The sequence below is a fragment of the Triturus cristatus genome, chromosome 6 (assembly GCF_964204655.1).
Source record: "Triturus cristatus chromosome 6, aTriCri1.1, whole genome shotgun sequence".
NCBI classification, from domain to species: Eukaryota; Metazoa; Chordata; class Amphibia; order Caudata; family Salamandridae; genus Triturus; species Triturus cristatus.
The window spans coordinates 1,496,884,718-1,496,901,929 of NC_140589.1; the positions used below are offsets into that span (position 1 = coordinate 1,496,884,718).

Consider the following 17,212-nt stretch of genomic DNA (forward strand, 5'->3'; position numbering starts at 1 on the left):
GGAGTAAATCGCCTCAGAGGGATCCAAGGCCAATTTCACCACGCCGGTCTCGTTCCAGGGACCGTCGCACCGCGCCAAAACGTCCAAGATCTCCGTCCAAGCGCAGATCAGGATCAAGGGCTCACCATAGCGAACGCTCCCACAAGAGGCGACGCACCAGGTCGTCCACTGGGACTTCATCCACAAGATCCTCAGTCCGGGACTACTCTCCTACTTTTTCATCCACGCCTCCATCGCGAGTGTCCCCGGTGGATGACATTATAACTTTCTCGGACGTCCTGGGTAGAGGGGCGCAGAAGTTGAACATCGCACTGCACGTCCCTCAGGTACCCACTTCTGTGATCTTTGACACTTTACACCATCGGTCAGCTCCCAGACCTCTGCTCCCGTTGGTGCCAGGATTGTTAGAACCAGCGATGGCCACGTTCCATACACCGGCTACAGCGGGCTCGGTCCCCTCGAGAATAGCAAAGAAGTACAAGGCTCCGACCGAGGACCCTTTATTCTTGAGGGCGGACCCGCCAGCGGATTCGGTGATCGTGGCGGCGGCCATGAAGTCTCACTCAGCCTCAGTATCTGCTTCTGTCCCCCCTGAGAAGGACAGCACGCTGATGGACTCCTACGGCAGGAGAATGTGCAACACCTCTGCCTCGCACATGAAGGTCGCTAGCGCTTCAGCCCTGCTGGGGAGGTATGATCGCTCCCTATGGGATTCCCTGGCCAGATTCGTGGAGAAATTGCCTAGGGAGGAAAGGCAGGACTTCACGGAGATCCTCCATGAAGGCGGACTGGTGGCCAACCAAGTAATAAGCGCAGCGGCGGATGCATCAGACCTAGCCGCGCATGGCTACTCCCATGGCATCTGCTCCCGCCGTTCGGCCTGGCTCAGATTAACGGGCCTCAAACCAGATGCGCAGAAAAGAATTCTTAACCTGCCGTTTAATGGATCATCGCTATTTGGAGCTCATGCGGACGACCAAATGAGCAAGATGAAAACGGAATTGGACACCGTAAAGGCTGTGGGACTGGAAAAGCGCAAAGAGTTCCGCAAGCGCTTTCGCCAGGGCGACAAACGTGCCTTTCACCAGTGCGTTCAAACGCCCCAATGGTCCTCTCAAAACCAACAGAGGTCCCAGTTTCAGCAAAGGGGCCGGGGCAGAGGAAGAGGAAATGCTAAACAGCAGCAGTCCTCTAACAAGCAACCTCCCAAACAGTGAAAACTTACTTCCTCCGAGCTCGTTTGCCACTCCGGTAGGAGGAAGTATCACCGCTCACCTGGCAGAGTGGAATGCAATTACCAACGACAGATGGGTGCTGAGTATTGTAGAGCGTGGCTACTTGCTGAGGTTCAAATCTCCCCCTCCGTAGGTACCCCCACGGAAACAGCCACTCCCTCCCAGCCAAAACAAGCTTTTAAAGGACGAAGTTGCCACTCTCCTTTCCAAAAACGCCATAGAGGAAGTTCCAAACAGGCAGAAAAATCAGGGAGTGTATTCCCGGTATTTTCTTGTTCAGAAAAGAGGAGCGATCGGAGACTACAGACCCATCTTCGATCTCCGCCTGCTCAACAGATTTCTCAGAAGAGAAAAATTCAGGATGCTAGCACTGCACCAGATCTTCCCACATCTACACCAGGGGGACTGGATGTGTGCCATCGACTTACAGGATGCATACTTCCACATTCCTGTCTCAGCGAAACATCGGAAGTTTCTCAGATTTCGCATCTTTCGCCAACATTATCAATACAAGGTCCTGTCATTCGGCCTCAAGTCCGCGCCACGAACATTCTCAAAGTGCATGGCGGTGGTGGCTGCATTTCTCCGCAAACGGAAGATATTCGTCTACCCCTACGTAGACGACTGGCTCTTAAAAAGTTCCACTCCGGCTCGACTCCAGAGTCATCTCTCGTTCTGCCTAAACCTTCTACACTCGTTGGGCCTTCAGGTCCACTACAGGAAGTCGATCCTCAATCCAACTCAGCGGATCCACTACCTGGGTGCCTCTCTAGACTCCAAGCACAAGCGTGTGTCCTTCGGAGGAGAGGTTATCCTCCATGCTGCAAAAGAGCCGCACGCTTCTCAGCACGGAATATCCCACAGCCAGACAAGTGTCCTCTCTCCTGGGATCCATGGCCTCGTGCATCTACATCGTGCCCAACGCACGTCTGCACATGCGTCCTCTGCAACAAGACCTAGAGGATCAGTGGTCGCAGAGGTCCGACCGCTGGGAAGATCACATTACCCTTCATCAAGCCGCCAAAGATTCCATCCGGTGGTGGATGAAGCGCTCCCATCTGCTTCACGGCGTCCCTTTCCATCAGGCGCCTCCGACACAGACAGTGGTCACAGACGCCTCCATGCAGGGCTGGGGGGCTCATATGGGCCGGCTTCAAGTACAAGGTCTCTGGTCCGCTACCGAACAGAGCTATCACATCAACTTCTTGGAGCTCCGAGCAGTCCATCTCGCTCTCAAGTCCCTGTACCCATCCCTGCAGACCGACTATGTTCAGGTTCGGACGGACAACACCACAACTATGTTCTATCTGAACAAGCAAGGAGGGACCAGATCACGGGTCCTGTCTCTGGAGGCCCAGTCAATCTGGAAATGGCTTCTGGCGAGAAACCTGACTATCGTCGCTGTTCACCTGCCAGGGACCCTTGAACGTGCAGGCGGACGGCCTCAGCAGAGACTTCGTCGAAGCGCACGACTGGGTGCTCAACGAAGACGTCGCTCAAGACATCTTCCGCTTGTGGGGCATACCGGACATCGATCTGTTCGCAGACGCGGACAAGAAATGCCCCGTCTTCGCCTCCAGGTTCCCTCGTCGGGGGTCGCAGGGGAACGCGCTTTTGATCAGCTGGTCGAGGACATTGCTTTACGCTTTTCCTCCTCTCCCTCTCATCCCGGCTGTGATTCAGAAGTTCTACAGGGCCAGAACTCTGATGATCCTAATAGCACCGGAGTGGCCCCGGCAGTGGTGGTACCCAGATCTACTCCAGCTGTCGGAAGTACCACAGAGGAGGTTGCCATGCCTGCCGAACTTGCTGACCAAGGACAAGGGGAGAGTGTTCCACCCCAATCTCCCCTCCCTCCGCTTGACGGCATGGCTCCTGAATTCATCCAGTACGGACATCTAGATCTTCCACCGGACTGTATGAGCATTCTTCGGGAGGCAAAGAGGCCCTCCACGAGGAAGTCGTATGGCTTTAAATGGAAAAGATTCTGCTTCTGGTGTAGAGATAACGCCCTTGATCCGATCCGGGGTCAAGAACAGGTTATTCTCCCCTACTTACTGTACTTGGCGAAGTCTGGGTTAAAGTACTCTTCCATCAGAGTACACTTAGCTGCTATTACAGCCTATAGGAAGTCTCCTACCCAGACCTCATTCTTTCAGATGCCAGTGGTAAAGGATTTCTTAGAAGGGCTTAAGAAAGTTTACCCACCTGTGAGGTCTCCTTCCCCTTCCTGGGAACTTAATATCGTTCTCTCTGAGCTGATGGGAGCTCCTTTTGAGCCGATTCATAAGGCCTCCTTGCAACATCTGACCTGGAAGGCTGCCTTCTTAGTAGCCATCACTTCGGCCCGTAGGGTTAGTGAAATTCAGGCCCTCTGCTGCAAGGAACCTTACACTGTGTTTCATGCTAATAGGGTGGTGCTCCGTACTCATCCGAGCTTCCTGCCCAAGGTGGTTTCGGACTTCCATATTAATCAGGTGATCACGTTGCCCACCTTCTTTCCTCAGCCGACCACTCCCCCGGAGAGAGCTCTACACTCTCTTGACCTCCGGAGGGTTTTGAAATTCTATCTAGCTAAGACCCTTACTCTTAGAAAGTCAGACAGGCTCTTTGTTAACTATGGGCCCACTAATACCGGGCTGGCTGCGGCCAAGAGGTCTATCTCTAGATGGATTGTCTCTTGTATAGCTTTGGCTTACCAACTGTCCCACAAAGTTTTACAGGGTAAACCTAGAGCACACTCTACTCGAGGGAAAGCTTCTACTGTAGTACTCCTTCGCAACGTTCCCATGTCTGAGATCTGTAAAGCGGCTACATGTGGCTCAGTCCATACTTTTACGCGCCATTACTTCCTAGATTCAGATGCGCAGGCCGACGCCCAGGTGGGGCAGGCTTCTCTGAGGAACCGGTTTGCATAACTGTAAATGCAAAATGTGTTTTGCTGTTTGTTTTTTAACTGTTTTTTGCTCGTCCGCGAGACTTTGGGTATGGGCTTGCTACTCTATTCATAGATTATGACTATTGATGAGTATCCCCTGGATGAGAAGGATTAGTTACTTACCTGTAATCCTAGTTCTCATCCAGGGGTATAGTCATCAAAGTCATAAGCGACCCACCCACCTCCCCGGACGAGCAATGTTTTCTCTTTAAATAAGTAATGTATGGAAGGCAGATCTACTCGGGTGCGGAGGCACCGCCAAAAAGAACTGGCCCAACTGCCACCTGTAGTGCATCATGGGAGCAGGGGGTCACAGGCAGGCCTTAAAGGCACGGTCCCCCTACTCTAATGCCTTAAAGGCAGGGTGTCAGTTTTCTTGGTTTCTTGATACTCTACTGCAGCCTACTGGCGAATGCCTACAATTACATGTTGCTTTATGGCAATAAAGCAGTGCTGTGTTATAATTTGCCTGATGCTTCCTTTTTTCCTTACGGGTTACGGGGGCACTACTATGCAAAAATATGTAATTTACAGCATTGCCATGTTTTGAACATTATTAGGCTGCATTTATGTTTTCACATATGTGTATATATATATATATATATATATATATATATATGTATTTTCTATATGCTCCGGGATCCCGCACATGGGCGGGGATTATTCATAGATTATGACTTTGAGTATACCCCTGGATGAGAACTAGGATTACAGGTAAGTAACTAATCCATCTTCAGAAGACTACTCAGAGTTGGCTCTTTTCGACATAGCCTCCATACTCAAACACAAATGTACAGCATATCCCTGCATACATAAACATTTAATTTGATTATATGTATGTATCTAGATATGTGTATTTCTTGATATAATTATGTATAATACGTACTTGTATATCTATATATTTATTACGTTACTCCTATTGTAGAAAAAAACAAAATACTTTGACTCTCCAATGCACTTATCCCCCCTTTGACTCTTCCCAAAACTCATTTTATTACTATGATCTCCCTAATCTATTTCTAGAGATTCTTCACTCCGTCTCTCCTTATACTCATCCCAAACCTCATCTTACTACTATGATCTCCCAGAAAACACTTTCTAGACTCTTCCTTCCCCCGCCCCCCCCCCCCTTATCCTTTTTCATTCCACCTAACATTCCTTTCCTCCGCTCAAATTTCAGTATACTAATATACCACTAATCCTTTTTAGGTTCGAGAGTAACGTGCCACTCACTGAAAAAATGCTTTGAGGCCTCGTCAGAGGTAGTACGTGGTATATAAATAAAATTATAATAAAACACTGCAAAATTATCATAGAAATGCATCATCCCCAGCAGAATTAAAGACTGGTCTCTGTTCATGACTGATGGGAAGCTCGGCTTTGCCCACAACTTACGAGTAGAAAAGTAAGACTGTACTGTTAGTTAGTGTACTAATCCCATGAGGAGCATAAGGCCCAGATGTTTCACCTCCAATGTAAAGTAGGAAGCTACAGTTGTGACCTAGAATAAGGTGCCAGAGTGCCTCCCTGCTCCGTTAAACTGCTCAGCATGCAGATTTGTTTTGCACAACTTCCTCAAAGAATACATCATTAACAAATAGATTGAAGTAGTTCATGGGCAAGTTTTGACTTTACATCCAGGCTTTCGAATAAAGAGGGGAAATTGCTGCTGAAATCTATTAGGGGGCTCTTAAGTGAGCACTCCTGCTTTTGTTTTGTGCAGTAACTGCCTGCATTTCAGACTGGGCTACTCTGCCGGGGTCCTCAGCTGCACAGATATATGCTTGCGAAGGGACGTCATAGCTGCAATGGCCACATTCTATTTCATGATCCTCACCAGCAGATGCATTCTCAGCATCAGAACCTGCCTCTGAGTTTTCCTGCATTATTTGAGTTCGGGTTAAGGTTAGACCCTGGGCAGTAGAGCTCCTTGATACACCATCTGTTATCTAGTTCAAGCTACTTCCTCATATACTGTATACTATGTAGACTATAGAGGTACATGTAAAACTGTTAATCAACTGCGAATGATGCGTTTATAATGACCTGAGAACACAATGCTGGCCAAATCAGAGTAGCATAAAAGTAATAGAGCCAGCCCAAACAGCTGAATTAATAAAGAAATAGAATCTCTTAGCAGCCACGAGTCCTCGGTCGCCAACAAGGCTCACTAAACACTGCAAGAATGCAACCGCCATTAGTTATCCTGCACCCCAACCCCCTCCTCAACCCTGCCTCCCCTTCCCCTCCAAGTGGATGAACCGTTCACATCCATAGTAATTTCGAACTAATGTGGTGGATAATCGCAATATACCCCTACCCTTTTCTTCCAGAAAAGAAAATTGAATCACATGACAGATAAGAGAACCTCCATATTCCTAACGATATGTTTTAGTTCTTTTCTGTAATGTATAGATTATATAAGGGGAAGGTAGCACAGATTTTTAATTTTGTTGATTTGGGTGTGGATCTTTTTGGGTGGAGCAGGGATATATCATGTCACGTTATTTGAGGAGAATGTTCTTTTAAAACGGACAATAATACTGACACTGTGTCATGAACTCGTATAGCCTATACATACCATTATGCACACAAGCACATTGCCTCATATGTATGCATATTAGAGCACTATGCTTTATGAATAGTAAAATTTATGTGCATATATTGAGGACTCACAAAACAGGTCACAGCACTAGACTGAATATAGGATATTTCTTTCTTGCTACTATGTGTAATGGATATAAATCAACATGTATAACATGAGGAAACAATTGTTTGAAACTATGAATACAATAGTTTAAACTCAATGCACTACGCTTTATGAATAGTGTAATTTATGTGTATATATTGAGGACTCACAAAACAGGTTACAGCACTAGACTGTATATAGGATATTTCTTTCCAGCTACTATGTATAAAGGATATCAACATGTAAAATATGAGGAAACAATTGTTTGAAACTATGAATACAATAGTTCAAAAAAAATTAGAAATAACATGTGTTAGGCCATATACAGCACTAGACTGAACATATGTTTCATCTATTTTTGACTAGCTTAAAATGGCCGCCAAACTAACACACTTGGCTGATACTAGTTTGTATGCTGTCCGTTTTCTGTTTTGATTCCCTGATAGTATAAACGTGTATTCATCCCACGACTCCGTGTGTGATCAAGCCTGCTGTGTCAGGCGAAACGCGTTACCTAATAAACTAAGATCTGGTGATTGAAAAGCTCGGTGGTGGTCGTTATACTTGACATATTTGGAAATCTTGAAGTCGGCGCGCTCCGCTGACACCGAACGACCTGCCTGCCTTGGGCGTGGGGAGACAGAAGGAGCAATGAAAATGAATGATATATGTATATATATGTATTTTCTATATGCTCCGGGATCCCGCACATGGGCGGGGCTTATTCATAGATTATGACTATTGATGAGTATCCCCTGGATGAGAAAAGATAGTTATCGGTGGATCTTATGTTTCGGGGTAAAATTCCATAGTTTGGCTGCTTGAACAGAGAAAGATGTGCCACCTATGTTTTTTTTCCTAGTATGTTGGGAATTTGAGGCAAGGTGCAAATCTGGAGCAGAGGTTCATTTGATGAATGTCTTTGGTGATTTAATCCCTGATGAAAAGCAGCCCTGTTCCATGTATTACTTTGTGGGTCATACAAAGCAGATTGAATGTGAATCTTCTGGCAACCGGTAGCCAAAGTAGGGCCCTCAAGGTAGGGCTGATGTGGGCTTGTGGCTTTACATGTAGTAGTCTAGCAGCATAGTTCTGAATCAACATCTTGTGTTAAGTAAGGAGCCCCTGGAAGTCCCAGTGATGGACTATCTAAAGTATATTGTCGTTAAAAGTAATGGTCCCCTCACAGCTCTGTGTATGGGCAGGTGTATTAACCAAATTAACCAAGTAGTATATCAAACCCAGACAGTCACTATACATTCAAAATATATACTTCTGTGGCATGCCGTTATCTAACTGCTGTAACCATTTTGGTGACAGCATTTTGGTTAGGCCCGGCACTATAATAAAAGTCTGGATCATTTATGAAGTACTTCTGGTGAACCCACAGGGATTCTGAGAAATTTCAGTAGAGACTGGTAAGTGAGACCCATGAGTAATGGTGCCTGCATAATTAAAGACAACAAATATCCAGAGTCTGAACTTATTAGAGGTGGGTGAAGACACATAAGGAATCCCCTCTATGGATAAGTAGGACCAGACCTAGTCAATGGAATGGGTTTTAAGGAAGAAAACAAACTTCCAATATCCCCGTAGATGTTAAAATGTTTTGTGGATTTCCTGGGTATTTCCTGCAGATTTTCTGTCAATGCCTCAATTTCAAAGCAGAATGAAATGGTTCAAAACTGTGAAGATGCAAGAGGAAATATCTGATGAATGAGGAAGGCAGGCTGCTGCAGCAACTTTAAAGACAAGATAGCAGCTCCAACATAAAGTGGCCCATGGTGCAATTTGAACTCGCCATAAAACATCCCTTCAAGAGCATATTTGTATGAAGCTCCAAAAAGGTCAGAGCAGTGCTCTGTATTACAACAAACAGCTTGATGTGAAATTCTCAGCTAAGTAGTAAGTACACGTGCTTACTACAACTCTTAAATGACAGCACGTATTTGATCCCAATTTGGTGTCAGTTGGCAAAAGTTCACAAGCCCTGCTGCAAACTTGATTGTAACATGTAAATGGACAAAACAAATACAAAACGACCAGGTACTACAATCGTACAATGCAGCCATACAACTGATCTATTTGGCAACAGATTGTATATCTTGACTATTGTCTTGACTACCACAGGAAGACAGATGTCCTTCCATGACTTAGTTGGCAGTTATTGATAGTTGTACTGCTGTAGAAGAAATAGTCTATTTCATTTGTTTGTGGAGGACGTTGCTAAGCTGCAGGATCAGCACTTTGCCTTTTACATTCCTGCAACAGAGAAAAGGAGTAATTCATACTGGTGATGCAGAGTTTGACAAGGAGGGACAGGAGAGCCGTTATTACTGTCTTAAGTGCCCATATCAGCAAGGCCGGTGTTTGCTTTATGCTTTCTACACCACAAACGTAAAGTTCTGCGAGAACGACGAAAATGGACTCGTCAGATTAAAGGTATGTGCCTTTAAATGGCTGTGCATGCATCCGTGTCTTCCACATCCCATAAATAACTAGCCCTTCAAATTGTTCCATCAAATCCCGAAAACCTTTCAAATTGCCCTGAACCAATGTAGTAGGACAATCCAAAGTCGCAAAGAGGAGTGCTATTTTTATTGGGGAAACTGTGTTAACACTGGGTGGTAGGCATTTTGTAGATTTCTGCGAATTTCAAAGCTTTCTGCCACAGAAAACTGAGGAAAAGTCATGACTTTAGCCTAAGTTTGAGGATTTGCAGAGCATTTTGTGTAAGAAAACGTCACAGGGTTCACACAAATCATACCACCCTGAACTTCCATGGGTGTTTAGTTTTCAGACATGTCTGGGTTAAGTTGGTTTCCCTAAGTAGTAGCCAAGCCCATGTCAAAATACCACAGCTAAGCAGATTGCCCAAAAAAGTCACTATTCAGGCAAAAACTCATTGATCGATCCATGATCACGACACTATGAAATATAAACTGCAGCTAAGCTGCTGATGCTCTGTTTCACCTGTTTTTGAACAGCCAAACTCTATATATTCCAGCAATCTCAAGGGAAAGACTGAGGCAACGGTATAATATTTTTTGCAAATCTTCCGCTGTGGCAAAAAATTACAGAGCTCTATTATTTTTATTACATATTTTCATTTTTTCTTTATTTTAACAATTAGTTTTTTGGTGACAACTAGGACGAATCTCGTAAATGACCTCTACTGGATTAAGAATTTTGTCTTATTTACAGAAATATAAAGCTTTGACTGTGGGAGACTCACTGAGGGAAATTCGATACTCACCACCGCCTGCCCCAGCCCCAAGCGGCATGTCTGGTTTCTCTACACTGCCCCCCCCCCCAAATCCCCACACCACCAGTGTCGCCTCTTGCATCACGTCTCTCACTCCATCAGTGCAAGTTGCAGACCAGAAATATCCTCGATGCAGCCACTTGCAGTGGGCAGAGGTCGTGGTATCAAGCAGTGGGGCCCCAAGAAGAAATGCACTTTTAAAAATGGAGCTGGAGGATGCAAGCCGCACTGAACTAATGGCAGAAGTGCACCAAAATACCCCCTAAGGCCCCGGGCTCCACCCTAGTCCTCCATCCAGAGCCTATTTGGCGAAGCACTGAAATGCTGTGGCCCAGCAGGATGTCCCCGCGGTGAAGGACCAAAGTCAATTCAATAGACCCGATGGGCCGCACCACTGGTTATCAGGGAGTCCACTTCAAGAAGGCGCACCTGCATGACATAGGAGTCACCCCCACGGGCACTTAGTTCAAAGAATTAAGCCAGGGAATCACCTGCTGGGTTCCCCCCATTTCATTTCCTACATGTCTCCACTAATAGCTGCGCCCAGAAAAATGCTGAAGTGCTGCTCATGCTTTTCCAAAATCCAATTTACCAGAAAAATGGACCCTTAGGCTCAAAATCAAATCAAAATTCTCTTTAATGCCATCTTGGGCTCACTTCTCTGAATGGCTTCTAGCCATATCATCTTAGTTTCATGTTTTTTTAACGTTATGGGCAGTGATTATTAACCATCTCATGAGGTTATGAGGATAGATATCATGACACATAAGTGTACTGTATGATGACTAGGAGATATACTAAATGCCTCAGGCCATTCAAGTATGGTCAAGTCTAGAGGGGAATATAACAATGTCACCATTTGGTCACTTAGCACGGCCGCCTGATGCATCAGAGAGTGAATTAGAACACAAATACTAGGCTTTGGTCACTTGCCACTACCTTCCCTTCTGCAAGAGAGTGCCTTGTCAGTGTTGCCTTCAAAGCTATACTTTCTCTATTGCGATTCTGAATCTGTTTCATTTCCTTTTTTAGGTCTCGCCTAGCTAATGCGTAGCAATCGCTATGCGAGACTCTAGTAAGGGGCTCCCAAAAGTGGATTGCATGGCGAGCACGCGCACAATCACATGCATCGTGCCGCCATGCAATCCGTTTGGCATCGTACTTCAAAGGGTCCGCTCCCCCGCCTGGAATGCGCTCCCCCGCCCCTGCCAAGCACGCACACAAATTTGCTTTCACTTTACAGCAGTCTATTGCCAATAGTCACTCCCTGCCCGGGTTGCTGCGGGTCACAGCTTGGTGTGCAGTTGTCTGCTCTGTTGCTCTTGGCACCACCGCTCATGTCCTTCCCCTGCGCCTTTTCAGAGATGATCATGCTCTTGCTATTTTGTGATGCTTCAGAATCTCGCAGAGTACCAAGTCTTCACCATAGTATGTGCAGCCGCCCCCTTATTTATCTGCCTGCCACTTCATTCCAGCCTTCCTTTACTCCAGTGCTTAAAATGGAAATACAGACGTGCAGGTACTCTCGATTTAAAATACCTGTGATTTAAAATACCAGTTTGCTCCAGATAAGGGCTGGTACTTTCCCGTCAAATGTATTGCAGCAGTGCTGAGAAATGCAGTACCTGCACTTCTTTCAAATTAAAGAAGTGCGGGTACTGAGTACCGGACAGTGCCTGCCCACTTAAATCACTGCTTTACTTCCTTGCTGTCCTTTACCCATTCTGTTCCCTCCATCCAACTTGAATTCTCTCCCTCTCATCCGGCCATTTGACTCTACTCTGACCTAGCTCGTATTCTGCCACCTCACCCGTCTGTCTCTGTCTTCTCTGGCCCTTTTCTCCCTTTCTCGCTCTTCCCTCTCCTCTGTCTTTTCTCTCCCCTCTCTGTCTTTACTCCTCCCTCTCTGTCTTTGCCCCGCAGTCTCTCCCTTTCCACTGCATTATCCCCTTCCTCCATTCTAACCTCAACTCGTATACTGCCAGCTGTCCCTATTTTCTACTTTGTTGTTGCAGTCTCTCCCCTCTTGCTCCTGTCTGTCGCCCTTCTCTTCCTCCTGCCTCTCTCCCCCCATTCTTTCCAATCTGAACCCTCCACCCAGCCTTTCTTCCCCTTCTCATTCTCATTCTGCCTTTGCTCTCCATTCTGCCCCAGTTCGTATTTCTGCCATCTCTCCTTTTGTCTTCTTTGGCCTCGAGGCCTCATGTCTCCCCAGTTCTCCATTCTGTTTCCACCACTCGCCATGTATTCTGTCTCGCTTTAATTGCTGCCATTTCTTTCTGACCCCAATTCGATTTCTGCCTTAGCTCTCTATTCAGATTTCTTCTCCCATTCGGTTACGCTTCCTCTCCTCTTCTGTTTCATTGTTGCCTTCTCCCCTAACTCTGCCCTCTTTGTTCTCCCGGGTTTTCTATTGAATCTCCTCCACCCAACCTATCTCTTTCTCTTATTCTTCCCCGCTACCTATTCAGATTACTTCTCTCCTTCTTTTCACCCTCCTTATTCTGTTCTCTATCTGCATCTCAATCCATTCTCCCTTCTTTGCCCTCTCTTCACTTTCACCCCGTCCATTTTGTCCTGCCTCTTCATTCTGCCCCAACGCCCCTATTCTGTACACTGTTCTCCTTCAACTACATCGCGGAGCTAGGTGTAACCAAACGCCAACAAAACCTCACACACTATCACACAATGGTTCTTGCAGCTCAAGTGATGGACTTCCAGATCCTTAAGAGTGTCCAAACGGTTAAAGTGCTGAGATGCTATAACAATGGTGGGCAGCGCTATACAAATGCAAATTACATCACATACTATTCTTTTCCTCACTCAACCCTGTGTACCTTCTTAACTCTCTAATCCTTCTTTTGTTTCTACTTTTACAATCTAGTTCCTTTGCTGGCCTGTAACCGTCAGGATTTTCAAAATTCTTATATCTGTTTTTTGGGCTTGGTGAGCCTGGCCCTTTTAGGTCCCCGGAGACGTTGCAGTCAAAAGTTTAAACAAGCATTGGCATAGCCAATAGGTCTCCGTTTTGGGACCTTATCAGTGTTTAGCCATGCAACAGTTGTTGCACCAAGGATATTGTGCTGCATAACTAAATACTTATAAGGTCCTAAAAGCGAGACCTATTGGCTATGCCAATGCTTGTTCTTTTTGGGAAAGAGACAGGACCTGTGGGAGCACCCATGCTCTGTACATTCTGTGTGCAAGTGTATCCACAACAATCCAATCCGGGGTGGGGGGGGTGGTTAGCCTATACTAGGTTGATGGGAGGGGGTAAAATCTATGGCAGAGGGTGGGAGAAGGGGATACAATTCATGACCATCACAAAAGAATGACAATGTTTAATGAAAGTAAACACTATAGAGAGTGAGGATTACAATGCGAAGCAGAAGTTGCATTGGAACGCATGATTCAAAGGGGAAAAACTGGTAGAAGTCAAACATGTAGCAATGCTAGATTTAAAACTTCTTAAATGTGATGGGCCTACAATAGCTGTGTGAACTGAATGCGACTAGCTTGTTCTACATGAAATAGAAAGAGAGGGAACTTTTACATGGACCATGTAGGATAAAGTACTCAAATTTGAGTTTACTGAAATATAACGCTCCTTGGTATGCACTCCTTATGCAATTTACTGGAAATACATCACGATATTTTACTGATCCTTTCACAATGTTCTTCACTCCGGTTCTATTTTATATTGACTTTATATCAGTCTTTCTAATACGCCATTACTACAAACTGAACTATCGTACAGAAACACCAACTTACCAAAAAAACCATACCACTGTATTACAATATTGTCATCAATCAATCCAATATTTTGTCCACGACTATGCCCATGCCACTCAGTACTCGGCTCTAGTGCCATCAACATTTTAACATACGTTGTGTTATGCAATATGTTTACGTTTGCTACTCACATATCTAGAAGGCTAACAAGCATTGCTATTCCCGGGACCAGTAACAGCAAGAGTTTAAATCAATCTAAAATAGCTTAAGATAGTTTCACTGCAGACATTCTAAAATGTAGGTCTGTACAGACGTGCACATCAATAAAAAGTCATACCTAAATCTAGACTTTTTAAATTTTCTCTTCGTCATGGAAACTGGTTGCTTTTCAGAATAATGCAGACGTAATCTAAGCTCAGTCTGACATGTCAGCCATCCGGAGTCCACAGATTCAACGCCATCTAGCAAAGTGGGAAGTAGGAATGAAAATGCCAACTGTTATTCATGTAATGTAAATTATCCAGTTATTGTTCATAATTGTGGAACACAGACTATAAATCCCGGTAAGCACCAAATAAGGTCACTGCAACATTTTATAGAAAGTTTATCAATTTCTTTTCAAGCTTTGCAAAAAGCTGGGCTAAACACTAGAAATCAAAATGAATATGCGTGGAATCTATCTGCTGGAGTCATGCAAATGGCACATACTAAGATCCTCGTTAAAAATACTTGCGAACGAGGGACATTTCGCAGGCAAGATGCATTCAAAGCTCAATTGGGGTGTCCCTTGAAATAACTACATTGTACCACTGCAATGCCATGTTACTTGACACTTCACATAGAAACATCCTTCTAAAAGTGATTTAGATTTTAACATGTCTAGTCCAGCGTAAAGAAAGGACAACCTGCACAATAAGCATTTCTAATGGTGTACTTTGAAATGTTTTTTAACAGGTTCTGCAACAATAGCATTTTCATCACTCTTCCCTGTGGGGTGTGAGACTGTGACGAATGCCATTGAGAGGTCCAGGACAATTGGGGACACCGTGCCCTCTCAGTTTAGGATCAAGGAGATGTCAGTGGTGGAGATCAGTACTATTTCTCTGCTGTGGCTGGGCATGAATCCAGACTGCATGGCATCTAGGGCTTGGTGGCTGATGAGGTGGTTGGTGAAATGCAAGTTGGTTCATTTCTCTAAGGCCTTGCCTAGTTATGATAAGGAGATGGATCCGTTGTTGGAGAGATTGGCTGAATAAGCGAATGGTTTCTTGTGCAGGGATGTGTATGCGGCGTGTTTCCAGGTGTTCCTGAATGTGGCAGCATTGATGGAGGCTTTGAGGATGGGTGTTAGTGCCTCTGGTGGGGGTCAGGGTTGGAAGAGCACCCGAGTAGATGGTCTGCATGGTAGAGCCGATTTTGGTGGTGGTGACAGCGGGCCATGAAGGGTCAAAGTTCGTTCTTCGGCCGAGATAGGAAGTTGACCTGTGACAGGGTACAGGTTGAAGGTCTAAGTTGTCAGTGAGTTCTGCCTACAGAAGAATTCTGAGAGCTTGTTGCAAAGTTGTTGCGAGGGGTGATATTTCTTGAGGTAACAGAAGGCACAATAAAATCTGATGATGGTGAAGATTTTCTTCCTGCTGTTAATAACGATGTTACTTACCCAGTAAGCATCTGTTCTTGGCATGTAGAGCTGTAGATTCACAAGCTTTGCATACTCCTGCCATCTAGTGTTGGGTCCGGATGTTTGCAAGTTGTTTTTCTTCAAATAAGTCTTTCCTAGTCATGAGGTAACGCAACTCCTCCTTTAGGTGACAGTACGTATGGGCATCGACTCCATTGTTAAGATTGTTTTCCAGCAACAGGGTGATAATGGAGTAAGTAAGTGTAGTATAAAGATGTCCATGCATATAAAAGTATATTGAAGAACTGCAACAACTACAGGTACCCGGGGAAACGGGTGGGCGCATGTGAATCTACAGCTCTACATGCCAAGAAGAGATGCTCACTGGGTAAGTAACATTATCCGTTCAAGGCATGTGTGCTGTAGATACACATGCTTTGCATTGACTACAAAGCAGTATACTCCCAAAGCGGTGGCTAACCTATAGATGTTGCAGTTGTTTGAAATAGTGTTTTAAGTACTGCTTGGCCTACATTAGCTTGTTGACATGCAAACACATCTACATAATAGTGTTTGGTAAATGTATGTGGTGTAGACCATGTAGCTGCCTTACATGTGTCAGCTAGAGGAATGTTACCTAAAAAGGGCACAGAACCCCTATTTTGCGGGTGGAATGCACTTTAGGGGGTATGGATATAGTTAGCTTTAGCGCAGCATGTTTGAATGCAATTAACAATCCATCTTCCAATACTAGATTCAGAGATGGGATTGCCTTTGTGAGGTGGAACAAATGCAACAAACAGTTGTTTTGTTTTTCAAAAGTGTTTTGTTCGATCAATGTAGTACAATAAAGCTCTTAACGTCAAGCGTGTGAAGGGTGCATTCTGCTACAGAATCAGGTTGAGGAAAAAAGACTGGTAACTCAACAGATTGGTTTATATGAACAGCAGAAGCCACTTTGGGAAGGAATTGAGGGTTGTGCGTACAACTACCCTGTCTTTGTGCATCTGAAAGAAGGGTTCTTCTAAGGTTAATGGCTGTATATCACAAACTCTCCTCAGTGATGTGATCGCAATGAGTAAAGCAACTTTTCATGAGAGAAATTGCACAGGGCACTTGTGAAATGGCTAAAAAGTTGGGCCCATGAGCCTTGTGAGGACAATGTTGAGATTCCAAACTGGGGCAGGAGGAATCTTTGGAGGTATTACTCTCTTCAACCTCTCCATGAAACCTTTGATTACTGGAACTCTGAATAGTGGCAAATGTTGACTGTTCTGCAAATACGCAGCTGCAAAATGCAACCAAATAGATGTATAAGCTAGTCCAGTTTGCTGTAAGTGTAACAGGTAACAGATAATGTTTTGTATAGAAGCATCAAAGGGTTTAATTGTGGTTATTGCAGTATACAACAAATCTTTTCACTATACTGCAAAACAAGCTCAGGTGGTAGGCCTTCTTGCTTCTTTTAGAATATTCATATAGTCTGGTGGTAAATTTAAATAACCAAACTGACTTCAGGAGCCAGATCGCTAAGTTCAGATCTTTGGGATTTGGATGTCTTCTTTTTCCATGGTTCTGTGCGAGGAGACTGGAGGTGAGGTGCAGCTTTTGATGTGGAACTAGTGACAGCTCCAACAGGGCGGTATACCACAGCTGACAGGCCCATATGGGAGCTACTAAAATTAGTGAGAGGGATGTTTGCCTGAGCTTCTGAACTAGACACAGAATGAGC

At 45.0% G+C, this 17,212-nt stretch overlaps 1 protein-coding gene across 2 annotated transcripts in view; it reads right to left on the bottom strand.

Moving 5' to 3' along the window:
* The window catches only part of GPCPD1 (glycerophosphocholine phosphodiesterase 1), a 701,876-nt gene that overhangs the window by 538,032 nt on the left and 146,632 nt on the right, over nucleotides 1-17,212 (bottom strand). For both annotated transcript variants that reach the window (XM_085612626.1, XM_085612627.1), the window contains exon 7: nucleotides 14,197-14,320. In XM_085612626.1, coding sequence (XP_085468752.1) covers nucleotides 14,197-14,320 — 124 coding nt within the window. The remainder of the gene's footprint in view (nucleotides 1-14,196; nucleotides 14,321-17,212) is intronic.